General features: G+C 44.6%; 4 protein-coding genes and 1 long non-coding RNA gene across 5 annotated transcripts in view; 2 read left to right on the forward strand and 3 right to left on the reverse strand.

Moving 5' to 3' along the window:
- Positions 1-7,934, reverse strand: part of LOC309522825 (vomeronasal type-2 receptor 26-like) — a 49,927-nt gene extending 41,993 nt beyond the window's left edge. Inside the window, exon 1 of the mRNA XM_082206440.1 lies at positions 7,733-7,934. Within this exon, the coding sequence (XP_082062566.1) occupies positions 7,733-7,920 (188 nt within the window). The 5' untranslated portion in view covers positions 7,921-7,934. The remainder of the gene's footprint in view (positions 1-7,732) is intronic.
- On the reverse strand, positions 1,223-4,576 carry LOC309523135 (vomeronasal type-2 receptor 26-like; the record flags this gene model as incomplete). The annotated part of the gene is made up of 4 exons (XM_082206896.1): positions 1,223-2,241; positions 2,780-2,906; positions 3,904-4,131; positions 4,562-4,576. 4 exons carry the CDS (start codon positions 4,574-4,576, stop codon positions 1,313-1,315), a joined length of 1,299 nt encoding a protein of 432 aa, XP_082063022.1. The 3' UTR covers positions 1,223-1,312.
- On the reverse strand, positions 4,568-5,600 carry LOC309522939 (vomeronasal type-2 receptor 26-like). Its single transcript, XM_082206698.1, has one exon. It carries the CDS (start codon positions 5,574-5,576, stop codon positions 4,740-4,742), a length of 837 nt encoding a protein of 278 aa, XP_082062824.1. The 5' UTR covers positions 5,577-5,600; the 3' UTR covers positions 4,568-4,739.
- Positions 7,935-13,520: 5,586 nt separating the features above from the next.
- Positions 13,521-14,399, forward strand: LOC309523157. The gene is made up of 2 exons (XR_014215269.1): positions 13,521-14,005; positions 14,094-14,399. It is a non-coding gene; the product is annotated as an uncharacterized lncRNA (long non-coding RNA).
- Positions 14,400-18,663: 4,264 nt separating this feature from the next.
- Positions 18,664-26,010, forward strand: LOC309523049 (vomeronasal type-2 receptor 26-like). The gene is made up of 6 exons (XM_082206834.1): positions 18,664-19,159; positions 20,737-21,028; positions 21,325-22,128; positions 22,834-23,061; positions 24,420-24,546; positions 24,839-26,010. The coding sequence occupies exons 1-6, from the start codon at positions 18,933-18,935 to the stop codon at positions 25,735-25,737; spliced, it is 2,577 nt and encodes an 858-aa protein (XP_082062960.1). The 5' UTR covers positions 18,664-18,932; the 3' UTR covers positions 25,738-26,010.
- Positions 26,011-26,764: the final 754 nt, after the last annotated feature.

The following is a 26,764-nucleotide window of genomic DNA, read 5'->3' on the forward strand; positions in this document are numbered from 1 at the left end:
AATACAAATGCTTTGTCAGTGGCTGATCTGTCAATTATTTTTACTTGCCCTTTTGATCTTGGCTTTGCTCTATAATGGGGACCTGAATGGGAGGAACCTGAGTTGGAGGAGGAGGACCTGAATGGGAGGAACCTGAGTTGGAGGAGGAGGACCTGAATGGGAGGAACCTGAGTTGGAGGAGGAGGACCTGAATGGGAGGAACCTGAGTTGGAGGAGGAGGACCTGAATGGGAGGAACCTGAGTTGGAGGAGGAGGACCTGAATGGGAGGAACCTGAGTTGGAGGAGGAGGACCTGAATGGGAGGAACCTGAGTTGGAGGAGGAGGACCTGAATGGGAGGAACCTGAGTTGGAGGAGGAGGACCTGAATGGGAGGAACCTGAGTTGGAGGAGGAGGACCTGAATGGGAGGAACCTGAGTTGGAGGAGGAGGACCTGAATGGGAGGAACCTGAGTTGGAGGAGGAGGACCTGAATGGGAGGAACCTGAGTTGGAGGAGGAGGCCTCTTGCTTTTCCTTCCTGACTGAGCATAAGATGCCTCCTCTGAAAAGGTTTGGCAGGCAGGGAATACAACTTATCTGGCATCGTCTCATTGCTTTCCTCCAATGCTAAACTTGTTGCTGGCTCACTCGTAATCTGGTGATCCACTCAACATCAGTGCACAATGTGTCACATCCAGGCCAGTGTAATAAAATCCATTGGACTCCAGTCAAGGCTTGGCTAAGGTCAGTTGCTACTTTTTGGAACAGAGAGCAGAGCTTACACAATACAGAAATTAAACCAACAGACTACGGAAGATGTCTTAAATGAATTTCTCAGTTTATTGATATACAAAGCTTAGGAGAACAAAATGATGTGAAGTGTACTTATGAATGATACAGCATACATGTAGAAAATGGAGAAAATTCAATAAATAGAAATGACATAACTAGAAACTATTGTTGAATATCAGAATTGATATGGTTAATAGGTAGTTAGGACAAAGGAATCACACTCAAAGACCTAACTCCTCCCTCCCTCCAGCCTATCTTGTTGTGAGATAAATATAACTTCTCAAAGCAAAAAATGATGAAATGATACAACTTTACACACAAAGGGCAGTAGATCAGGACTCATTGTAGTCATTGGCAAAGCAAGATAGTAAAACATTTCCTCCCATCTTACAGTTCATGTCAACAGGACTACACAAAACCTGGGCTAAGAATGAACACAATCTCAAAGATGAAGAATGAGCAACATGGATGAGCAAGTGTGTTTCCTTTATGCACTTCTGGACATCAGGAACATGGAATATTTTAAGAATCAGATGTCCCCTTAATTTCTGGTTGTCAGGTGCTCCTTTGTGTTCAGATCAGGCCTCAGCACAATAATGTAGCACTTGGGAAGGAAGATGCAGCCCAGAAGCCCAGCGCTGGAGGCCAACATAGAGAAGATCTGCACGGCCACCATGTACTTGCCCTTGGTGCTCAGGTAGGTGGGCACAAAAGACACCCAAACACTGCAGAAGACCAGCATGCTGAAGGTGATCAGCTTGGCTTCGTTGAAGGAGCCAGGCAGCTTCCTGGCTAAGAAAGCCACCATGAAGCAGGTGGCAGCCAAGAAGCCCAGGTAGCCGAGGGCAACGTAAAACATGGCCACAGACCCTTCGTTGCATTGCAGGATGATCTCTTCCACCTGGGAGCGCATGTCGGGCTCTGGGAATGGGGGAGAAGAGCCCAGCCAGATGGTGCAGATGAGAACTTGCCCCCCAGAAGAGGAGATGACAATGGAGTTGGCCAAACTCTTGCCCAGCCATCTCCTCACCCTGTTCCCGGGCTTTGTGGCCAGGAAGGCCAGCACCACCGTGATGGTCTTTGCCAAGACAGAAGAAACAGCAACTGAGAAGATGATGCTGAAGGCCGTTTGTCGGAGAAGGCAGGTCTCTTTCCTTGGGCGCCCGATGAAGAGGAAGGAGGACAAAAAGGAAAGCAGGAGGGAGACGAGCAGGATGTAGGAGAGGTCCCGGTTGTTGGCTTTGACTATGGGAGTTTCCTTGTATTTAATGAAGATTCCCAACACAACGCCTGCTGTTAAGGACAAGAAGAGGGCAACGGAAGCTAAAACAATTCCGAAATATTCTTCATAAGCCAGGAAGGTGGTAATCTTGGGGACACATTTATCTCTGTCCTTGTTTGAATGGTGATCTTCTGAGCATTTGGTGCAATGTTCTGCATCTGGGGAAGAGGAAAAAGAGTGGCTGCAGCATCACTTACATCCCTAATGATATGTGCTCTTTTACATTTTGAAAAACGCTGTGGTGGACGTCAGGAAATAAGAATGTTAAATACTGCAAACAGTTTTCTGTTGCTTCCATGCAATGCTCATAGTAGTGAGATCAAAACAGTCCATTGATTATATTGTAATAATTTTCATATGAAGTATTGTTTATATTTTTTGTGCTTTTGCTATTAAAAATTTGCTGCTTTGCATCACCTGTCCATTATTTTTTATAAATATCAAAATTATTTCCTTTTTGATGTGACTTGGTATAAAAAAATAAAAAAGGAATGTTTGTGGGAATTCCTCTCACAGCTGCCCACTTTCAACCCCAGAGATTTCTTCCTTATGGCCACTCCTTTCAACGCCCTTCCTGGATGTAATAAAGTTGATTAATCCTATGGATGTCGAGGAAGAATCCACATTCCCCAATGTCTGCAGAAATCTCACAAAAAGTGTTTGAGACTGGATTACTGCCCTGTGTTTACTCTCTCCAGAAATACCTTCCCTCTTGGAGTCACCCACCTTCCTGGGCGGAGAAGGTCCCTTCCGCACACCGAGCACAAGCATAGCAGCAAATGGGCTTTCCTTCCAGAACCACCTTGGCATATCCAGGTTGACATCTTTCTGTACACCTGGAACGAGGCACGGCCTAACCAGAAAGACAAGAAGGTGCAAGAAAGAGGAACAGTTAGGAGTATTTGTGGGTATGTAACTCACTCATCGAGTGAATTCAAACGGATCTTTGGGCTGCAGTCTTTGACCCCTCATCAGGGTCCTTTCATCCCCCCACTGACAATTGGGGTGACCAGAATATCATGTTCTTCATAATTCGTTCAGGACAACTGAGGTTTGCGCCACAGAACTCTGTTTCCTCTTCTCCATTTACCTGCTTCCCTGCTTAAAGAATCTTCAAAGAAAATGGCAATGGAGTCTGAAATGTGATTTCCCCAAATTTCAGGATTCTGATAATCTCTCAACCGCTAAGTAAGACACATTTAATATGACTTTTCCAAATATTGGTTTCCCTCACTCTGTTCTTGAGGCATGCAAGGTTTCCTCTTGTCGCTGATCTATTTCCCTAGTTATTTCTAGTTCATGTGCCATTCCTTAACATTAACCTTATATTACAATAGGGTTTGTTTGTTTTTAACTTCTCATCCTTCACCAACAGCTGTGCACTTCTTAATTCCTGCACATACAATAGTTTAACGTTTGCAACATCTACAAGTGAGCTTACTCCACAAATTAAAAAATCCACAATAAATTAGTAATTATCATTTGTAAAATAAATTACTTTCTATCCTTCTGCATGTATGAAAACCCAATTGTTCACTTTTACTAGGGTCTTTCCCTTTTCCCTAGGTGTTTTCCCCTTTCTTCTTATCTACGTAGTCCTTTCTGTCGAAGATTCTGTCCAGAATTTTTAAATTCTCTGTCTGGCGTGGAAATAGATGGTGTCTTCTCTGAGGACCTCTGGGCTCTATCTTTTCTCTGAGCATCCCAAATTTCCCTCCTATCTTTGCTGCTGTGGAAAGAAGGAGTGGCGGTTGCAGCTATTATCGGACGGTCAAGACATCATTGATCAACCTGATATAGTCATTTTGCAGCAGTTGTTCAAGGAAAAACAGATTCAGGATTCCTCCTACCTTGTTGAACTTCTTGGGCCACTCAATGGCTTCTGGGTTAATGGTGAACTTTATGCCAGCAGACGTCTCTCTCCTTATATTCCCAATTTTCACAAGGTCACGAGACTTATTGGGAAACATCACCCAGTTCATAATATCGAAGTCTCCTGGCAGCTCCCAGTTCTCATCCAAGCACAGCCTGCCTCTGGAAGTATTCAGACACCGGATTTCTCTCAAGAAAGGGTGAAGCTGGAATGGCAGGGGAAAGCACCAGCATTAAGAAATCGGGAAGCCAAGATGGATATCTCTCAGTCCTACTCACTTCAACCTCTTATGATTTGGGGCTGCGTGTATCTCATGTAGACTGGAATTCCTATTCAGCCATTTCTATTACTACAGAACCTGCAAGTGTCCCAGTTTTCCAGGGATGTCCCTGAATTAGAGTCAGTTTTTCATTTGATCCTGGAATTTCCCACTTTTCCTTAGAATGTGCCTATGTTCATTTGAGAAATGTTGGCGGATGCGGAATTATCCAACCTACATGCTGTCCAATCCTATATAGGGAATTTTTAAATGTTCAATATTTTAGTATGAATTTCTTTATTTTGGGAGCTGCCCAGAGTGCTGAGGCAACTGAAGAAGATGTATAAACAGTGGAAAAGATGGTGCCGGAACTGACCATGAACACCTCCATCTGAGAATGGCAATGGCACCCACCTGAGAGGTGCCAAAACTGAGTTCCAGCGAGTCCCCTCTGAAAAAAAGCCCTGGGGATAAGCAGTAAGATTATCATTATGGAATGGGCCGTCTCTATTTTCAACAGAGAAATGTTGGGCGGTATGCTACTATTACTACTACTAATAGTAACTATGATATTTTGCAGGTCTATCCCCAGTCATGATCAGCATCTGTGTGGAGTGCAGTTTGCAAAAAGGGGAAGGAAATACCTGCCACGGCTGTAGCCTTTGGGGTCCCCATTGCTCTCGTTCCTCCACCATCAGCCTCCTCTGGGATCTCGAGGAAAGCGAAGCATGCAATGCCTGAGCCACAGCCTGAACATTGATGTAAGTGCCATAGCTGTCTAGAGACAGGGCTCTCTCACGCCCCCCTTGGGATAATGGCTCCAGTTTCTCCTCCTCTCTGCATCTTATCCTGCCTTTCACGGACAACAAATGCTTTGAATATGAACACTGAAATGCTTGATTGTAATAATACACAAGATTGGAGAGCGATTTATAGTTGTCACCTTTGCTGCTCCTTATTCTGGTCTGAATTGCAAAGGACAGAGAACCATGGAGGTACTGGAACATATCTGGAGGGAGGTAATAGCCAGTTCTGATTTCTAGCAAAGCTGTTGTGATCCAGACTTTTGCCCCTATTTCCTTCTCATATACCATGTTTATTGCCAGGAGTAGAATGATGCCCATTGAATTGGTTACATAGTAAAAAAATACCCCAACTTGTCCCCATAGGAAAAAAGGTTCCCCGGGCCTGATAAATTGATTTAGATCATTTTCTGGTACAATTTTTGATAAAGCAATGCAGATCCCTTTGCTGAGCATCAGAGGTTTCACAGCGCTCACAAATCTTTCTCCACTGTCATTGTCTGGAGTGAAGAGGCCAATCCACGTCCATCCAAAATACAGGAGCAATTCAACAATCCCCTGGTACTGACTTTCCTCTTTCGGAGTCATCCGGTAGACAAAAGGGAACAGGGTTTTACCTTCGAGAACCTGGGCAGTGAAGCCATAACTGATCTAGCAAGGAAAGCAAAAGATCACCAATTTATTTTACTTTCAGAATAACAGGTATTTAATTATCTGAAATGACTGATATCTAAATCTCTGCTGGCTGAAGCTGATGGGAGTTTTATTCGGAAACATCTGGAGGTGTCAAGTTGGTGAAGGCTCAGTTTTGAAAAGGGGATGTTGAATCCATAGCTCAAGATTTTCCCATTTTTAATAATTTCCCACTTGACCCCTCCAAAGAGAAAATAGAATTTTACGCAGTTGAAATTCTCTGTCCCTCCATGCTCTCCCACTACTTACCTGTGGGATTTTGTAGATGCCTGACAAGGCTGAAATCACTCCTGAGATGAAAGTGTTGCTTCTTTCAAGAACAGCCAGCAGGTGATTCTGAACTCCACAGTGATAATTGGGAATATTGCATCCACTGCCTGCAAGCAGCTCTAGCATGGCATCCGAAGTCGTCCTTGCATCGCAATAGTTCTCATAGATGTTGTAGCCCAGGGTGATGTTGGGTAAGAGCCTGAGATCCTGGTTGATCTCTTGGATGGTGAACAGGAAAGACAACATGTACCAGTAGATCCTAGGTGTGTCTCTGCAATAAATGAATCCTTTAAAAAGAGTGAAACTTATATTCATATGAATGGGGGGGGGGGAGGAAGCATTATATGATCCACAAAGATTAGTATGTATTGATGAATCCTATTGCATTAATATCAAACCATTTACAGTCTAGTATAGAATTAAAATTTGGAGATCTCTACTCCATGACCGGAGCTTTGATGCAAACAGCACACAGAGCTGTTCAGCAGTGGAAGAGACTCCCTCCGAAGGTGACCATGTGTCATGGATGCTTCAGGTGAGATTCTTCCAGGTTCCTTCCATCTCTGCAATCTATGATTCTTTTCTACTATGGTTCTATGAGTAAGAAATGAAGGCGCCCCTCAAAATGTGTGCTATACTGGGAAGTTGCTGCAAGGGCTGCTTTTCCTGCATTGGTCTTTGACTTCTTCCAAGGGGCTAGACTATAGGTAGATAAGAGACCACTTGATAAAACGAGGAGAAGTACCAAATACCTCAGTCCCCTTTTAGTTACAAATGAGGCCTGGTGGCTTTCAGGTTTGAGTGCGTGGTAAAATCTATAATTTTGCCCATGTTTTTCATCAGTGACTCCACCAATGAGGACATCCCCTGGTCTGTATTCTTTTATATAATTTTATTTGAAGCATATCATTCCTGCTCTTCTCCCATAAAAATCCACCCATTTTCAAGAGAGATTTTTTCATTCTGAGATGTAGGTGTCCTGTTGTGTTGTATAAAGAGAACTGTGATCCAAATAGAATAAACATAAAATAGGTAATCTCAGTTGCTTGGAAATTGCTTGAGTTTCATGCCACCCTCTGGGTTAGGAAACAGGTACCTACTGTGTCAACCATTGCAATAGTTAGAAATGAGACCAGTTGTGTGTATGTGTGTGTGAAGAAAAGGAATAATTCATAGACTCCACTAACAAGGAAGTCTCCTGACTCATATTTTATTTATCACTTCAGTTAAAGCACATATTTCCTGCTCTTCAGCCACCAAACGTTAATCTGTAGGATTTAAAAAATCCATTTTTAAAACTATAGCATTCTTTAACAACAGTTTGTTGATGGTGATTTATAATATTATATCAGTATAAGGATATAATAGAAGAATGCAAGAATGCCAATGAATCTGGTCAGGGTTCAAAAGTTTGCACTGAATTTCCCCACCTGCAGGAAGCCATGAAACTCAGACAATTTCCAGAGCTCAAAGGAGTGAATTGCCTGAGTTTCATGGCATCCTGCAGATGGGGAAATTCAGTGCATCCATAGGTAGGAGAGTGTTTCACTAAGGGAGACCCAGGGAACAAGGAAATGGGAGAGGTTTGGGTGGGATCTTTTAGTGGACCCCCAGCTCCCATCAGCCCAGCCAGCAAGACCAATGGTCAGGGCAGGGTACTCCTGCAACATGAGGACAGCCTTGGCTCCCCAGCCCTGAGAAAGGGGCTCTTTCCTTGATAAATAGGAACTGTTACAAGGACTGGAGGACCATGAAACCCATCCACATATGATTTTACATACCCCTCATTCCTGGCCAAGGGTGTCTGAGAAAAGACGTATGGAGTTTCCTTATAAAAGGATTTTGGAGATATGATCCCACTGATGAGAAAGTGTCCAGGCCGGTAGTAATTGTGAGCATCCCTTTCATCCCTGACCAGATTCAAGGGGCATTTCGCCTTGTGGTTCCCGCAGACTCCAAAGGGCATCATGAGCAGCAGAAGCTGCAACAGAAGGAGCAGCGATCTAATTCTGGCCCTGCCTCCTCCCCTAATCTTGTGATTGGCTCCCAAGGAGGCAAAGCAGAAAAACCCAAAGACTCTTGCAAGACCAGACTGGGTGGGCTTTCCCAATCTGGGTGGTTTTCAACTCTACCTTTGGAGCTAGGAAGCACAAGGCAGGCACACCCCTCTGTCGCCAGCTCTGCATCTTCACTTAGTCTGTCTCCAACACAGGAAATATTCTCGGCACCAACTTTTTCTTTCTCAGACACAGCGCAATTAATATTGTCATGTTGCTTTCCAAGGCTCATGCAATCTCCCGAAATATCTCCTGAGCTTTCACAAGATGAGATGACTATAATTTTGATTATTCCAAGTGGAATAAGTTTCATCACAAAAACTTTCTGGAGTCCTGAATGGCTCAAGTGGCAGGTGCAGAGATGGAGAAAAACAGGCTTGATTCTAGCCGATCCCTTCTGATGAAACTGGTGTAATATGATGAAATGTGTAAACTCAGAGGACAAAATGAAGCCTGGCTTCTGCGCAGACAATATGTTTATGAGTAGAGAAGTTTCTGCTCAAAGATGAGGAGCAAGTTGGCTCCATGTGCAACAGAAGCTCACCTTCCGCAGAACATGTCGAAGGGGAAGGGAGAGCCTAAGGCTCAGAGCAAACTTGCTCCCCTCATCCAACCCCAGAGAGCTTTCCTCTGTTGGAGAAGCCTTTCAAAGAGCGGGTGGAAATTCACTTGAAGTGGCTTTAAAACCACCAACACGCTACTTCCCTTCCGGGGGAGAACCAGAAGGGAGCGGCAGGAATCAAATCCACCCAAATTGGCCAACTAGAAGAAGAAGAGTTTGGATTTCATATCCTGCTTTATCAATTCCCTTGTTGTTTAGTCGTTTAGTCGTGTCTGACTCTTCGTGACCCCCTGGACCAGAGCACGCCAGGCACTCCTGTCTTCCACTGCCTCCCGCAGTTTGGTCAGACTCATGTTTGTAGCTTCGAGAACACTGTCCAACCATCTCATCCTCTGTCGTCCCCTTCTCCTTGTGCCCTCCATCTTTCCCAACATCAGGGTCTTTTCCAGGGAGTCTTCTCTTCTCATGAGGTGGCCAAAGTTTTGGAGCCTCAGCTTCACGATCTGTCCTTCTAGTGAGCACTCAGGGCTAATTTCCTTAAGAATGGAGAGGTTTGATCTTCTTGCAGTCCATGGGACTCTCAAGAGTCTCCTCCAGCACCATAATTCAAAAGCTGTTATATCCTAGAACTGTTAGATCCTCAGAACTGTTAGATCCTAAAACAAAGATACTTTCAAGAATGTATAACTTGATGTTAAAATGGAAGACTCAGGACGAGACGGTTAAATCTGCTATGATTAAATGGGCACAGGACGTTGGACATAACATCATGTTTGCTGACTGAGAACAGTTGTGGACCACAGGTATAAAATTTACGGCATGTAATGCCCTAAGAGAGAATATTATGAAAATGATTTATAGGTGGTACATGACACCAGTCAAGCGTGTAAAAATATATCACTTGCCCGATAATAAATGTTGGAAATGTAAAGAAACTGAAGGTACATTATTTCACCTTTGGTGGACGTGCCCAAGGATTAAGGCTTTCTGGGAAATGATCTATAATGAAATAAAAAATGTATTTAAATATACCTTCCTGAAGAAACCAGAGGCCTTTCTTCTGGGCATTGTCGGCCAATTGGTGCTAAAGAAGGATAGAACTTTTTTATGTATGCTACAACAGCAGCAAGAATACTTATTGCAAAGTATTGGAAGACACAAGATTTACCCATTCTGGAAGAATGGCAGATGAAGGTGATGGACTATATGGAATTGGCAGAAATGACTGGCAGAATCCGAGACCAGGGAGAAGAAACGGTGGAAGAAGATTGGAAGAAATTTAAAGACTATTTGCAGAAATACTGTAAAATTAATGAATGTTAAAATGATGCTGGACTGAAAATAAGTGGTTTTGGTAATAAGGTTAATAAGAATATGTAAATATAGATAGTTATATGAATGAAAATATACAGTTATAATAGGTTAAGATACAGAGTAAAGATAAATGAAAGAGGGTAAGGATTTGCTGAAAGGACTTTGTAAACGGGAATACAAAAAGGGGAGGTGCGAGGAGGTCAAGGAAATAAGCAAATGAGCCTAAAGACATTGAAAAATGGATTTTTTCTTTTTTAAAATATTTTTTCTTTCTTTTTTCTATTTTTTAGCTATCTGTTTTTTGCATTTTGTATCATTATTTTCTTCTTTTTCTCCTTTCCCCCCTCTTCTTTCTAGGTCTATTTTTTGGTAACTTTCTTGTTAGTTTTCGTTTTTTCTTCTTTTTATGTGTAATTTTTGGTTAAAACCTATGTTTACTGTAAAACCTCAATAAATATTTTTTTTTTTAAAAAAAGCATCAATTCTTCGGCGATCAGCCTTCACTACCCGGATGTCAGGGAACTGCCATCAGTGCCAGAGGGAGAGAGCAAAATCCAGAGGGATTCCAGAGAGCGTCCCGGGATTGGGAGAGGCAGCCCATCTTCTGGGGAAGAGAATCAGCGTAGCACCAGTGGAGAAGGGGGGCAGATGGGGGAAGAGGCGAGGCGGTCCCATGACTCCTTTTTTTAAAAAGTAATATTTATTAGAGTTTCAAATAATACAGAAAAAAAGAAAAAAAAGAATTCATCCTTTACAGTCCCATTTTCAATAACTTTTTTCCGCGACTTCCCCTCCCCTCCCCTTCTTGTATTCCAAGTCCAAATATTTATCCAACAAGTTCTTATCTCTAATTTCTTAACCTTAATTTGTTATTATGTTTATTTATATTAAATTTTTAACCTTAATTCATTATTATATTTAGTTCAATTTATATATCAACTTTTAACTTATGTACCTCAATCATTTATAAAAAACTTTTTCTAAGGTCGACCCTATTTCCCTTCCACGAATTCCCCATTCTTATACTAATAGCAACACAGAATTAAACACAGAATAAAGAAGATCAAGCCCCCTTTGGATTTCCAAACCCCACCCTCCCTTCCCCGGTTTCAATCCCAAAACCATAGTCCATTAGTCCATCTATTATTAGCCTGGCAACCTCACGTCCGAGGCCCTTAAATCTCTCTCAGTCCCTTTCTGCCGGCTTCTTTGAAAGTCCCTTGTATTTAACACCCAGTCTCGAAGGGGCACTCTCTCTATAATGTCCATATTCCTTCCAGCCAGGCCTCCTTGTTTAAAGGTGGAGCTCAAGTCCTGTTTCTTAGATCCAATTGTCCCAAAAGCTCCAGCTTCCACCTTGATCAAATTAGTAGTCCCTAGATCTTCAGATCCCCACAAAAGAAGATCTTTCCATTCCTCATTTCTAAGTTCAAACCAAGTTTTCCTCTTCCAATCCTTATTTTCTTTTATATCCATCTTGGCAGGCCTCCGGCTCTCATTTGCCTTCTGTAACATTTCGGCCCCTCCTTTCTGCTCCTCCTGTTCAGCGTATATCTCTTCCTCCTCTTCAGTCTCTAGTTTCTTTTCTTGTCCAGCTGCCTGGGTTTTGTACGTCAAGTCCTTTTCCAGCTCAATAGATATATTTGCTGTTGACTTCAAATTTGTAGCACTTGTAGACAAAACATGACCTTGCTCGTACATCTTTCGCAGCTTTCCCATGAGAAAAACAACCTCATCCAAGTCAGCCAGTATTTTCCGACCTATTTCCATTCTTGTAATGTCCGTGAACCCCCTCTAGAGGGATTCTGGTTATTTAGTATTCCTTTCACTTCCAGTCCAAAAGTCAAGTTAATTTGTTTCAGTCCTTCTTTATTTTCAACAACTTGTAACAATATAACCGGCTAAACCAAAGCTTTCTATTTTTTCCGACTTTGACAGCTAATTTGACAGCTGTCAAAATCTTCTGTATCTCCTCAGCAGGCTCCTCTCACGGATCACTTGATCACTTGATCAGAAAATAAGCTCTTATCCTCCAGCACAGTAACTTATACTTTTAAATCCGTGGAATTAATAACTTTTATCCAAAAAGGAAAAAAAGACTCTTCTCTCGACCTTAGTTGTCAAATCCTTGCTTTAAAATGTTTACAATGGGGGGGGGGAGACGGACTTCCTCTTTGCACCTCCCCCGCTCATGCCGAATCCACAAAAAATGAAAATTTTTTAATCCAGTTTCCAAATTACTCACGGGTTGTTGTTCTTGGTTTTTAGTCCAAATTTTCAAAGGAATAAGTCAGCGCTCTCCGACGAATGGCATGCGGCTTCACTTGGCAGGGGAAGCAGTAGACTCACAGCACCGCGCCGCTCCCCGCCCCCCGTTCCGTAGCCTTTAAAAAGGCTCCTTCGCGGGTCGGGAGGGCGCTAACGGTGCCCGCCAAGTCACCAGGTCCACGGGCATCCGCGCCCGTGGTTTTTGAGGGTCCCCGCGTCGCCGGCGCGGCAGAACCCAACCCCTGTCGAGCAGACTCCCTCCGGAGCTCGGAGGGAATCCGCCATTCGGCAATGGCGCCAACCCGGAAGTCTTTTCGGCAGTCCCATGACTCCTTGCCGGGGACCAGCAGTGAGAGTAGGGGTAGCGGACGAGCAGGGAAGCGGACCTGGTTTGCCAAGTTATGAGTCCACTGCTCTTAACCACTATACCACGCTGGCTCTCTAAAGCATCTCTAACAGATAGCCATCCAAACTCTGCTTAAAAACCTCCAAGGAAGGAGAGACCATGGTCGGATCCAGCTCCTTCTTTGGTCCTTGGGAGCAAAGTTCAGGCCAAACTTCCAATTCCCAAAAACACCTTTTGACTTTTCTCCATCATGTTTTTCTCCAGCTCTGCACCTGCTGCCTGAGAGATTCCAGACTTCGGAAAGTTAGTGTGATGAAACTTATTCCACTTGGAATAATCAAAATTATAGTCATCTCATCTTCTAAATGCTCAGGAGATATTTCTGGAGGTTACATCAGCCTCAGAAAGTAGCATGACCATATTAATTGCGCTGTGTCTGGGAAAGAAAAAGTTGGTGCAGAGAATATTTCCTGTGTTGGAAACAGACTGAGTCAAGATGCAGAGCTGGCGAAAGAGGGGTGTGCCTGCCTTGGGCTTCCTAGTTCCGAAGGTAGAGTTGAAAACCAACCAGATTGGGAAAGCCCAGGCAGTCTGGTCTTGCAAGAGTCTTTGGGTTTTTCTGCTTTGCCTCCTTGGCATGTAAGAGGATCATAGAATCACATGCTCAGAGCGATGGCGGCTGTGCTGCTGCTTCTAAGTCCAGCTCAGCTTCAGCTCCCCCCCTCGGGCCCCCTTCTAGAACCCACCGCTCTCAACCGACTCTCACCTGCCCCCCTTCAAACTCCCTTTCCAAGCCTCCTTCCAGCTTCCGTCTCCACCTGAATTCCACTCTCTCTCTTCCTCCTCCCTCCCTGCTTGACATTCCCTTTGGAATTGTAATAGCATCAGCTCACAATAATAATATTACCACTTATCTCCTCTAGGCCTCCTACCTGGAGAACCCATCTTTCTCTACCGACTCTCACTGTCATCTGACAGGCATCCCCCTTGCAGGGCATTATAAGGCTTGCTTGCATAGTAGGAGTGGGATGGAGTTGCAACCTTTTTGAGCCGTGGGCCGGTCCACTGTCCCTAGACCTTGTGGTGGGCTGGACTATTGGGGGAGGGGATTAATGAATTCCTATGCACACTGCACATATTGTGTTTGTAGTTGACTTTGAACAGACTTTTAAGTCTGATTTTTGTAAATAATAGACAAAATGATAAACACTGTAATCACTCAAATGCTTGATATTGCCAGCTCTGCTTCAAAAACATCACGGTTTTCACCTCTCACCTTTTAAAAACAAAGAGCAAAGCTGGGCTGAATTTCAACTCATCACATGCTTGCAGACACATGGCCCTCCACACAGCCACAAATTGGGAGAGTTGAAAGGGACCCTGGGGTCATCTAGTCCAACCCTAAAATACAGGGTTCATAGCAAGATTTGTACTACCAGAGAGACACACACTTACTTATGTACACAGACGCAACTGGGGAAGAGACCACAAGCCATGCTCCTATCATGTATCATGTACTAAGGAAGAGGAAAATAAAAGTACCCAACTTTATATAGAACCCTTTTAGCAGATCTTGAAGCTAGTTTGAGTGAGAGTTTACTTCCTTAGACTAAAGAGTGCAAGTTCCTAGGGAAATGATCTTTAACGGAAGATTGAAGTGAACATTTTTTCCCTAAGATAGGGAGAGTATCTCTTATAAAGCATAGTTAAAACAGCCATAGATTTGATTTAAAAGTTAAAACAGCCATAGATTTGATTTAAAAGGAATACAAAAGTGAACAATTTTTCCTAAACTTGCAGAGGAATAGTAAGCCTAATCTATGCCCCCCTTGCAGTTTCCTTTAAAGGAAGCTTACTCGGGAGTAAATTTACCTGGCACAGAAGTAAGAAGGAGAAGAAAAACCCCCTGAAAGAGACAGAATGAAACAGGGGGGGGGGATTTCTAAGAAAAGAGGCCAGGAAGTCTTATAGAGACTCATGTCAGGAGCCTTACAATAACTTCTGTCCAAATCAAAGTTAAAACTGGACTCAGATATTTTTCTTAGAAGGAACACCATACTATCATAGGCATATGCTTAATGAAATACATACACTGCATTTTAGCTTGAGAGAGCATTGTGCTCAACTAGGCTTTTGCAGCAGAAACATTAGGTTAACTTCGCAGCACATTCCGAAATAGACTGGAACACGGATGTAGACTCACAAACTCAAAAGTTGCAGCAAAATTACCCTCCTCACTTAAACTATAGAGGGAAGAGGGGTAATTCTCCTTTCAGAACACAAGTAGCACGTATACAGGATTTTACCACTTGGGAGGAAAACTCTCTTTTAGAGCCTCTCTCAAATAACAAACATTTGCACACTTAGAATCATAGAGTTGGAAGAGACCACAAGGGCCATCGAGTCCAACCCCCTGCCAAGCAGGAAACACCATCAGAGCACTCCTGACATATGGTTGTCAAGCCTCTGCTTAAAGACCTCCAAAGTAGGAGACTCCACCACACTCCTTGGCAGCAAATTCCACTGTCGAATAGCTCTTACTGTCAGGAAGTTCTTCCTAATGTTTAGGTGGAATCTTCTTTCTTGTAGTTTGGATCCATTGCTTCGTGTCCGCTTCTCTGGAGCAGCAGAAAACAACCTTTCTCCCTCATCTAAGTGACATCCTTTTATATATTTGAACATGGCTATCATATCACCCCTTAACCTCCTCTTCTCCAGGCTAAACATGCCCAGCTCCCTTAGCCGTTCCTCATAAGGCATCGTTTCCAGGCCTTTGACCATTTTGGTTGCCCTCCTCTGGACACGTTCCAGTTTGTCAGTGTCCTTCTTGAACTGTGGTGCCCACAACTGGACACAGTACTCCAGGTGAGGTCTGACCAGAGCAGAATACAGTGGCACTATTACTTCCCTTGATCTAGATGCTATACTTCTATTGATGCATCCCAGAATTGCATTGGCTTTTTTAGCTGCCGCGTCACACTGTTGGCTCATGTCAAGTTTGTGGTCAACCAAGACTCCTAGATCCTTTTCACATGTACTGCTCTCAAGCCAGGTGTCACCCATCTTGTATTTGTGCCTCTCATTTTTTTTTTGCCCAAGTGCAATACTTTACATTTCTCCCTGTTAAAATTCATCTTGTTTGTTTTGGCCCAGTTCTCTAATCTGTCAAGGTCTTTTTGAAGTGTGATCCTGTCCTCTGGGGTGTTAGCCACCCCTCCCAGTTTGGTGTCATCTGCAAATTTGATCAGGATGCCCTTGAGTCCATCATCCAAGTCGTTGATAAAGATGTTAAATAAGACCGGGCCCAAGACAGAACCCTGTGGCACCCCACTAGTCACTCTTCTCCAGGATGAAGAGGAACCATTGATGAGCACCCTTTGGGTTCGGTCAGTCAGCCAGTTACAAATCCACTGAGTGGTAGCATAGTCAAGACCGCATTTTACCAGCTTCTTTACAAGAATATCATGGGGCACCTTGTCAAATGCCTTGCTGAAATCAAGGTAGGCTACATCCACTGCGTTCCCTTCATCTACCAGGCTTGTAATTCTGTCAAAAAACGAGATCAGGTTAGTCTGACATGACTTATTTTTCAGAAATCCATGCTGACTATTGGTGATCACAGCATTCCTTTCTAGGTGCTCACAGACTGTTTGCTTAATGATCTGCTCCCAAATCTTCCCTGGTATTGATGTCAGACTGACTGGGCGGTAATTATTTGGGTCCTCTCTTTTCCCCTTTTTGAAAATAGGGACAACATTTGCCCTCCTCCAGTCTGCCGGGACTTCGCCTGTTCTGCAGGAATTCTCAAAGATGACTGCCAGTGGTCATCTAGACCAGTGTTTCCCAACCTTTTTTGGGCAAAGGCACACTTGTTTCATGAAAAAAATCTCGAGGCACACCACCATTACAGCCCCGTGACGTCAGCACGTAGCGTCACGCCGGGAGGGACATGAATTGCTAGCAAATTACATAATCACCTCCTTGAGGGCTGGCTCATCTTCTCCGAAGGCAGAACCCCATTAATTAACAGCACAGACTCACACCATAGCCAAGACGAGGGGGAAAAACCTCAGTCATGCACAGTCATGCACATGTGGGGGCTAAATGAGGACGAAGACCGGGCAGAGAGCAGGGTTCAAATCACCCCACCTGGCCAGGACAATCCCTGGGTGCTCCCTTGGGCCACTCGCCTGACCCACCTCGCAGGGCTGTTGTTGCGAGGATAACACGGGGAGAACCACGCGCGCCCCCGGGAGCTCCTTGGAGGAGAAAGCGGGCGATGAATGCAATGCACGAAATATATGAGAGGCGACCAGGTTTTGCAGGCGAGGGACCCCCGCCAGCCTCCGCTTCCAACACCCGGCGCAACGACGCCGAAGCTTCCCCCGGGCTCGGCTCGGGGAGCAGCGCTGCTCCCCCCCGGCTCCCCTTCGCCCTCCCGGCTCTCTCTGCCGCCCACTGGGGACCCCCCTCACCTGCCAAGTCCGGAGCGCCGGTGGAAGTTGCATGCATGCATGCAGCGCGCCGCTTTGCAATTGCATTGCACTGCGCTCCATTCAACGCCTGCACGCATGCATTGCCTTGCACGCCCGCCAAGGGGTTTCCCCGCGGTCCGATGCGTCCCCTTCGGCGCGGATGCAGCATTGCAAAAATAAAAAAACCCCGACGCAGCCCTACCTGGGGGGCAGCCTCCGCCGCTCCGCCTCCGCGGGGATCCCCGGGCTCCATCCTGCCACTCGATCTCCGCGGGGGCGCAGGCAGGCTGCGCGGGGTCTGCGCAGAAGAGCCCCTGCCCGCCCGGCCACCGCCGCCGCCGCGCTCATTCCATGGCCGGGAGAAGAGCACTTCAAACAAAATGCCCGGCCCGCCAGGCCATGCTGGGAAACGTAGTTTGCACACCCCGCGCGGGCGCGGAGCCCAAGGGCGAGGGGACTACGGATCCCAGCAGCCCCCGCGCCGGGGACGGAGGGGGAGAGGCCGGGTGCAGGGATGGAGGGACGGGTGGGCAAGCGAGCGAGCGAGTGAGTGGCAGGTGCCAAGCCTTGGCTGAGAGCCAGGAAGGGCCTCCCCGGAGGAGGAGGAGGGAGGCGCAGAGCAGGAGGGAGGGAGGGAACCCCAGGGGTCATCTAGTGACGGCGCCCCAATCAAAAATTTGACTTTTTTTAAAAAAAAATCTTTCAAATTTTTTAATTTTTCCCGCGGCACACCAGGCAACATCTCGCGGCACACTAGTGTGCCGCGGAACAGTGGTTGGGAAACACTGATCTAGACTAGCCAAGTATTCTTGTACTATCTCCTTCGTTATTCTGGGCTGTGTTTCCTCTGCTGAATCATTTGCTCCAAATTCTTCAGGTCGGGCATTGTTTTCTTTATCAGAGAAGACTGAGGCAAAGAAGGCATTGAGGAGTTCAGCCCTTTCTGTGTCCCCTGTTTGCATTTCACCATCTTCTCCTCTGAGGGACCCCACTGTTTCTTTGTTCTTCCTTTTGCTACGAACATACCCATAAAAGCCTTTTTTGTTGCTTTTAACCTCTCTAGCAAGCCTGAGTTCATTCTGTGCTTTAGCTTTTCTGACTTTGTGTCTACACGTGCTGGCTATTTGTTTGAATTCCTCTTTGGTGGTTTTCCCCCTTTTCCATTTTTTGTACACATCCTTTTTTAATCTTAATTCAGTTAAAAGTTCTTTAGATAGCCACCCTGGCTTCTTTAGGCACCTTCCATGTTTCCGTCTCATTGGTATTGCCTGACGTTGTGCTTTTACTATCTCCCTCTTAACAAACTCCCAGCCATCATGAACTCCCTTTCCTTTTAGTATTACTGTCCATGGGATCTCACCCAGCACTTCCCTAAGTTTTATGAAGTCGGCTTTCTTAAAGTCAAGAAATTGAGTCCTAGTATGCTTGGCTGCTCCTTTCCGCTGTATAGTAAACTTCAGAAGAGCATGATCACTCGCGCCTAATGATCCTTCCACTTCTACCCCACTAACCAGGTCATCAACATTGGTTAGGACCAGATCTAAAGTGGCTGTTCCTCTTGTTGCTTCTTCCACTTTCTGGACAATGAAGTTGTCTGCAAGGCCAGTGAGGAATCTGTTTGACCTTATGCTCTTGGCTGAGTTTGATATCCAACAAATATCCGGGTAATTGAAGTCCCCCATTACTACTATCTCCCTTCCTTTTGCATGCTTGGCCATCTGTTCCAGGAAGGCATCATCTATGTCCTCCGTTTGGCTTGGGGTTCTATAGTAAACTCCCACAATGAGGTCTCTGTTATTCTTCTCTCCCTTAATTTTGACCCAAATGCTCTCACTTTGGCTTTGAGGTTCTAAATCTTGGATCTCTTCACAGGTATACACATCCCTGACATATAACGCCACTCCTCCTCCTTTCTTGTCTGGTCTGTTTCTCTGAACAGGAGGAGGAGGCAGAGCCAGAATGAGATCCCTGCTCCTTCTGTTGCTGCTTCTGCTGCTCATGATGCCCTTTGGAGTCTGCGGGAACCACAAGGCGAAATGCCCCTTGAATCTGGTCAGGGATGAAACGGATGCTCGCAATTACTACCGGCCTGGACATTTTCTCATCACTGGGATCATATCTCCAAAACGCTTTTATGAGGAAACTCCATACGTCTTTTCTCAGACACCCTTCGCCAAGAGTGAGAGGTATATAAAATCATATGTGGATAGGTTTCATGGTCCTCCAGTCCTTCTAGTGGTTCCTATTTATCAAGGAAAGAGCGCCTTTCTCAGGGCTAGGGAGCCAAGGCTGTCCTCATGTTGCAGGTCTACCCTGCCCTGACCATTGGTTTTGCTGGCTGGGCTGATGGGAGCTGGGGGGTCCACTAAAAGATTCCACCCAAACCTCTCCCGATTCCTTGTTCCCTGGGTCTTCCTTAGTGAAACACTCTCCTTCCTTTGATTCTGTGTTGCTTTTAGTAGAATGCAAGGATGCCAATGAATCTGGTCAGGAGTCAAAAGGATGCACTGAATTTTCCCACCTGCAGGATGCCATGAAACTCAGGCAATTCCCAAGGCTCAAGGGTTTTATTCAATATTATTCCATTTGGACAATTCAGAAAGTGTCGTTAGGGAATGCTACAGTTTTACAAATGGAATTTAAGATCCTCTGAGTGACGTTTGGTGGCTGAAGAGCAGAAAAGATGTACTTTAATTGAAATGATGAATAAAATAATATGAATCAGGAGACTTCTTTGTTCGTGGAGTCAGGTCTCTAAAATGTGAAAAGGAATTATTCCTTTTTTCACATACACAACTGGCCTCATTTCTAAGTAGTGAGATGTTTGATATTTCTTCACGTGGAATCCATAGGTACCTGTTTCCTATCCCAGAGGGAGGCATGAAACTCAAACAATTTCCAAGCTGCCAAAATTATTTTATGTTTATTCTATTTGGATCATTTGTGAACAACCTTAGCCCAGTTCTCTTGACACAATACCACAGGAGACCTACAGCTCACCATGGGCTACATTAAAGGTTTCCTCCTCCAATCTCAGCACTTTTTCCTTTCTGTCACTGTCTTTTAAAAAATAATTAGAAGCGTTTTAAGAAACGCTAGAAAATGGGTGGATTTTTATGGGTAGAACGATATGCTTCAAATAAAATGATTATATAAAAGAATACAGACCAGGGTGTGTCCTCATTGGTGGAGTCACTGATCCAAACATGGGCAAAATTAAAGATTTTACCACACACTCAAACCTGAAAGCCACCAGGCCTCATTTGTAACTAAAAGGGGACTGAGGTATTTGGTACTTCTCCTCATTCAATCAAATTGTCTCTTATCTACCTTTGGTCCAGCCCGTTGGAAGAAACCAAAGACCACTGCAGCAAAAGCAGCCCTTGCAGCAACTTCCCAGTATATCACACATTTTGAGGGGCACCTTCATTTCTTACTGATAAAACCATAGTAGAAGAGAATCATAGAGTTGTAGAGATGGAAGGAACCCGGAAGAATCTCACCTGAAGCATCCATGACACATGGTCACCTTCGGAGGGAGTCTCTTCCACTGTTGAACAGCTCTGTGTGCTGTTTGCATCAAAGCTCCGGTCATGGAGCAGAGATCTCCAAATTTTTATTCTATACAAGGGTGTAAATGGTTTGATATTAATGCAATAGGATTAATCAATACATACTAATCTTTTGGGATCATATAATACTTCCTCCCTCCAATTCATATGAATATCAGTTTTACTCTTTTTAAATAATTCATTAATTGCAGGGACGGAACTAGGTTCCACTGGCACATGTTCTCTTTCCTGTTCACCATCCAAGAGATCAACCAGGATCTCAGGCTCTTACCCAACATCACCATGGGCTACAACCTCTATGAGAACTATTTCGATGCAAGGATGACTTCGGACGCCATGCTAGAGCTGCTTGCAGGCAGTGGATGCAATATTCCCAATTATCACTGTGGAGAACAGAATCACCTGCTGGCTGTTTTTGAAAGAAGCAACACTTTCATCTCAAGAGTGATTTCAGCCTTGTCAGGCATCTACAAAATCCCACAGGTAAGTAGTGGGAGAGCATGGAGGGAAAGAGAATTTCAACTGCGTAGAATTCTACTTTCTCTTTGGAGGGGTCAAGTGGGGATATTTTTAAAAATGGGAAAATCCTGAGCTATGGATCCAACATCCCCTTTTCAAAACTGAGCCTTCACCAACTTGACACCTCCAGATGTTTCCGACTAAAACTCCCATCAGCCTCAGCCAGCCGAGATTTAGATAGATATCAGTCATTTCATATGATTAAATACCTGTTATGATGAAAGTAAAATAAATTGCTGATCTTTTGCTTTCCTTGCTAGATCAGTTATGGCTTCACTGCCCAGGTTCTCGAAGGTAAAACCCTGTTCCCTTTTGTCTACCGGATGACTCCCAAAGAGGAAAGTCAGTACCAAGGGATTGTTGAATTGCTCCTGTATTTTGGATGGACGTGGATTGGCCTCTTCACTCCAGACAATGACAGTGGAGAAAGATTTGAGAGCGCTGTGAAACCTCTGATGCTCAGCAAAGGGATCTGCATTGCTTTCTCAAAAATTGTACCAGAAAATGATGTAAATCAATCTATCAGGCCTGGGGAACCTTTTTTCCTATGGAGACAAGTTGGGGTATTTGTTTCCTATATAACCAGTGCACTGAGTATCCTAGGACTCGTGATAATACATCATTTCTATGAGAAGGAAATAGGGAAAAACGTCTGGATCACAACAGCTTTGCTAGAAATCAGAATTGGCTTTCACCTCCCTCCAGATATGTTCCAGCACCTCCATGGTTCTCTGTCCTTTGCAATTCAGACTGGAATAAGGAGCAGCAAAGGTGACAAATTGCAGACCAATCTTCTTGATTATTTGAATCAAGCATTTCAGTGTTCATATTCAAAGCATCTGTTGTCCGTGAAAGGCAGGATAAGATGCAGAGAGGAGGAGAAACTGGAGTCGTTGCCCCAAGAGGAGCGTGACAGAGCCCTGTCTCTTGACAGCTATGGCACTTACATCAATGTTCAGGCTGTGGCTCAGGCATTGCATGCTTCGCTTTCATCTAGATCCCAGAGGAGGCTGATGGTGGAGGAAGCAGAGCAATGGGGACCCCAAAGGCTACAGCCGTGGCAGATATTTCCTTCCCCTTTTTGCAACCTGCAGTCCACACAGATGCTGATCTTGACTGTGGATAGACCTGCAAAATATCATAGTTACTATTAGTACTAGTAATAGTAGCATACAGCACAACGTTCCTCTGATGAAAATAGAGACGTCCCATAACGATAATTTTACTGTTGATAACCAGAGTTTTTTAAAGGCGGAACTCGCTGGAACTCAGTTTTGGCCCCTCTCAGGTGGGTGCCATTGCCATTCTCAGAGGGAGGTGTTCATGGTGAGTTCCGGCACCTTCATTTATAGAAAAAGAGCACTGTTTACAGATCTTCTTCAGTTGCCTCAGCACTCTGGGCAGCTCCCAAAATAAAGAAATTCATACTAAAATATTAAACATATTAAAAATTCCCAATATAGGATTAGACGGCTTGTGGCTTGAATAACTCCACATCCACCAACATTTCTACAAAGAAAATAGGGACATTCAAAGGAAAAGTGGGAAATTCTGGGATCAAATGACAAACTGTCTCTAACTCAGGGACATCCCTGGAAAATTGGAGCACTTGCAGGGTCTGTAGTAATAAAAATGGCTGAATAGGAATTCCAGTCTACATGAGATACACCCAGGCCCCAAATCAGAAGAGGTTGAAGTGAGTAGGACTGAGAGATATCCATCTTGGCTTCAAGCTTTCTCAGTGCTGGTGCTTTCCCATGTCATTCCAGCTTCACCCTTTCTTAAGAGAAATCCAGTGTCTGAATACTTCCAGAGGCAGGCTGTGCTTGGATGAGAATTGGGAGCTACCAGCGGACTTCAATATTATGAACTGGGTGATGTTTCCCAATAAGTCTCGTGACCTTGTGAAAATTGGGAATATACGGAGAGAGACGTCTGCTGGCATAAAGTTCACCATTAACCCAGAAGCCATTGAGTGGAACAAGAAATTCAATAAGGTAGGGCAAATCACAGAGGGAGAAGGCTAGGAGATGCTTATTATGTTTTTCCTTAAACAACCGGTGAAAAATGACCATATCAGGTTGACCAATGGTGTCTTGACCCTCAATAGCAGCTGCAACCAACACTCCTTCTTTCCACAGCAGTTTAGATAGGAGGAGAATTTGGGGTGCTCAAAGAAAGGATAGAACCCAGAGGTACTCAGAGAAGACACCATCTATTTCCGAGCCAGACTGAGAATTTAAGAATTCTGGACAGAATCTTTAACCGAATGGACTACGTAGATAAGAAGAAAAGGGAAAGCCCCTAGTAAAAGTGAACTATTGGGCTTTCATACAAGCAGAAGGATGGAAAGTAATTTATTTTAGAAATCATAATTACTGATTTATTGCGGATTTTTAAATTTGTGTAGTAAGCTCACTTGTAGATGTTGCAAATGCTAAACTATTGTATGTGCAGGAATTGAGAAGTGCACAGCTGTTGGTGAAGGAGGAGAAGTTAAAAAATATTGTAATGTAAGGTTAATGTTAAGAAATGACCTTTAAACTAAAAATAACTAGGGAAATAGATCAGCAACAAAAGGAAACCTTGCATGCCTCAAGAACAGAGTGAGGGAAACCAATATTTGGAAAAGTCATATTAAATTTGTCTTTATTAGTGGTTGAGAGATTATCAGAATCCTGAACTTTGGGGAAATCACATTTCAGACTCCATTGCCATTTTCTTTGAAGATTTATTAAACAGGGAAGCAGGTAAACGGAGGAGAGGAATCAGAGTTCTGTGGCGCAAACCTCAGTTGTCCTGAACGAATTATGAAGAACAAGATATTCTGGTCACCCCAATGGTCAGTGTGGGGTTGAAAGGACCCTGATGAGGGGTCAAAGGATGCAGTCCAGAGATCCGCTTCAATTCACTCTATGTGTGAATTAAGGTAAAGGTAACGGGACCCCTTACCGTTATGTCCAGTCGTGGCCGACTCTGGGGTTGCGGTGCTCATCTCGATTTCTTGGCCGAGGGAGCCGGCGTACAGCTTCCGGGTCAGGAGGGCAGCATGACTAAGCCGCTTCTGGCGAACCAGAGCAGCACACAGAAATGCCGTTTACCTTCCCACCGGAGTGGTACCTATTTATCTACTTGCACTTTGACGTGCTTTCGAACTGCTAGGTTGGCCGGAGCAGGGACTGAGCAACGGGAGCTCACCCCGTCGTGGGGATTCAAACCGCCGACCTTCTGATCGGCAAGCCCTAGGATCTGTGGTTTAACCCACAGTGCCACCAGCGTCCCTATGAGTGAATTACATACCCACAAATACTCCTAACTGTTCCTCTTTCTTGCACCTTCTTGTCTTTCTGGTTAGGCCGTACCTCGTTCCAGGTGTACAGAGAGATGTCGACCTGGATATGCCAAGGTGGTTCTAGAAGGAAAGCCCGTTTGCTGCTATGCTTGCGCTCGGTGTGCGGAAGGGACCTTCTCTGCCCAGGAAGGTGGGTGACTCCAAGGGGGAAGGCATTTCTGGAGAGAGTAAACACAGGGCAGAAATCCAGTCTCACACACTTTTTGTGAGAATTCTGCAGACATTGTGGAATGTGGCTCCTTCCTCAATTTCTTTAGGATTAATCACCTTCATTACATCCTGGAAGAGAGTTGAAAGGAATGATCATAAGGAAGAAATCTCTAGGATTTCTTCAAAACATAATAGAGTTCTTCAAAACGTAATAGAGTATAGATCATTAGGGATGTAAGTGATGCTGCAGCTAATCTTTTTCTCTTCCCCAGATGCAGAACATTGCACCAAATGCACAGAAGATCACCATTCAAACAAGGACAGAGATAAATGTGTCCCCAAGATTATCATCTTCCTGGCTTATGAAGAATATTTGGGAATGGTGTTAGCTTCCATTGCCCTCTTCTTATCTATAACAGCAGGCATTGTGTTCGGAATCTTCATTAAATACAAGGAAACTCCCATAGTCAAAGCCAACAACCGGGACCTCTCCTACATCCTCCTCGTCTCCCTCCTGCTTTCCTTTCTGTCCTCCTTCCTCTTCATCGGGCGCCCAAGGAAAGAGACCTGCCTTCTCCGACAAACGGCCTTCAGCATCATCTTCTCAGTTGCTGTTTCTTCTGTCTTGGCAAAGACCATCACGGTGGTGCTGGCCTTCCTGGCCACAAAGCCCGGGAACAGGGTGAGGAGATGGCTGGGCAAGAGTCTGGCCAACTCCATTGTCATCTCCTGTTCTGGGGGGCAAGTTCTCATCTGCACCCTCTGGCTGGGCTCTTCTCCCCCATTCCCAGAGCCCGACATGCGCTCCCAGGTGGAAGAGATCGTCCTGCAATGCAACGAAGGGTCTGTGGCCATGTTTTACGTTGCCCTCGGCTACCTGGGCTTCTTGGCTGCCACCTGCTTCACGGTGGCTTTCCTAGCCAGGAAGCTGCCTGGCTCCTTCAACGAAGCCAAGCTGATCACCTTCAGCATGCTGGTCTTCTGCAGTGTTTGGGTCTCTTTTGTGCCCACCTACCTGAGCACCAAGGGCAAGTACATGGTGGCCGTGCAGATCTTCTCTATGTTGGCCTCCAGCGCTGGGCTTCTGGGCTGCATCTTCCTTCCCAAGTGCTACATTATTGTGCTGAGGCCTGATCTGAACACAAAGGAGCACCTGACAACCAGAAATTAAGGGGACACCTGATTCTTAAAACATTCCATGTTCCTGATGTCCAGAAGTGCATAAAGGAAACACAGCTACTCCTCCATGTTCCTCCTTCTCCACCTCTGAAAGAGATTGTGTTCCTTCTTAGCCCAGGTTTTGTGTAGTCCAGTTGACATGAACAGGAAGATGGGAGGAAATGTTTTGCTACCTTGCTTTGCCCATGACTACAATGAGTCCTGGTGTACTGCCCGTAGTTTGTAAACTATTATCTTTTAATAATTTTGTGTTTTGGGAACTTATATTTCTCTCACAACAAGAGTCTAGAGGGAGATAGGAGTTAGGTTTTTTGGTCTGTTTGCTTTGCATATCAATTCTGATATTCAACAATACTTTCTAGTTATGTCATTTCTAGATATTCAAATACCTATGCTCCATTTTCTACAGGTATGCTGTATCATTCAGAAGTTCACATCATTTTGTTCTCCTAAACTTTGTATATTAATAAATTGAGAAATTCATTTAAGTTCTCTTCCGTAGTCTGCTGGTTTAATTTCTGTATTGTGTAAGCTCTGCTCCCTGTTCCAAAGAGTAGCAACTGACCTTAGCCAATCCTTGACTGGAGTGCAATGGATTTTAATGCGTTGTCCAGAATATGACACATTGTGCACTGATGTTGAGTGGATCACCAGATTACGAGTGAGCCAGCAACAAGTTCAGCATTGGAGGGAAGCAATGAGACGATGTCAGATAGTTGGATTCCCTGCCTGCCAAACCTTTTCAGAGGAGGCATCTTATGCTCAGTCAGGAAGGAAGAGTGAGAGGCCTCCTCCTCCAACTCAGGTTCCTCCCATTTAGGTCCCCATTTATAGAGCAAAACCAAGATCAGATGGGCAAGTAAAAATAATTGAGAGAACAGCCACTGATGAAGCAGTTAGATTCATTAGCCAAGATTGCAAACTACTTAGACTTTCATCTCTCCAGACTAGTGGAAAGCTTACTAAACACTTATTCTTATAGCAATTCAACCTGTAGCAATCCAATGAAGGCTCCTATA

This window comes from Podarcis vaucheri (genome assembly GCF_965113315.1).
Source record: "Podarcis vaucheri genome assembly, chromosome: 18".
NCBI classification, from domain to species: domain Eukaryota; kingdom Metazoa; phylum Chordata; class Lepidosauria; order Squamata; family Lacertidae; genus Podarcis; species Podarcis vaucheri.

What these genes read in the sequence shown, in the direction of transcription:
- LOC309522939 (XM_082206698.1), bottom strand. Translation starts at nt 5,576, where the DNA reads ATGACTCCGAAAGAGGAAAGTCAGTACCAGGGGATTGTTGAATTGCTC.
- LOC309523049 (XM_082206834.1), top strand. Translation starts at nt 18,933, where the DNA reads ATGAGATCCCTGCTCCTTCTGTTGCTGCTTCTGCTGCTCATGATGCCC. An exon ending in CCCTTCGCCAAGAGTGAGAG is followed by an intron (nt 19,160 to 20,736) that starts GTATATAAAATC and finishes CATTAATTGCAG; the next exon opens with GGACGGAACTAGGTTCCACT. An exon ending in GACCTTCTCTGCCCAGGAAG is followed by an intron (nt 24,547 to 24,838) that starts GTGGGTGACTCC and finishes TCTCTTCCCCAG; the next exon opens with ATGCAGAACATTGCACCAAA.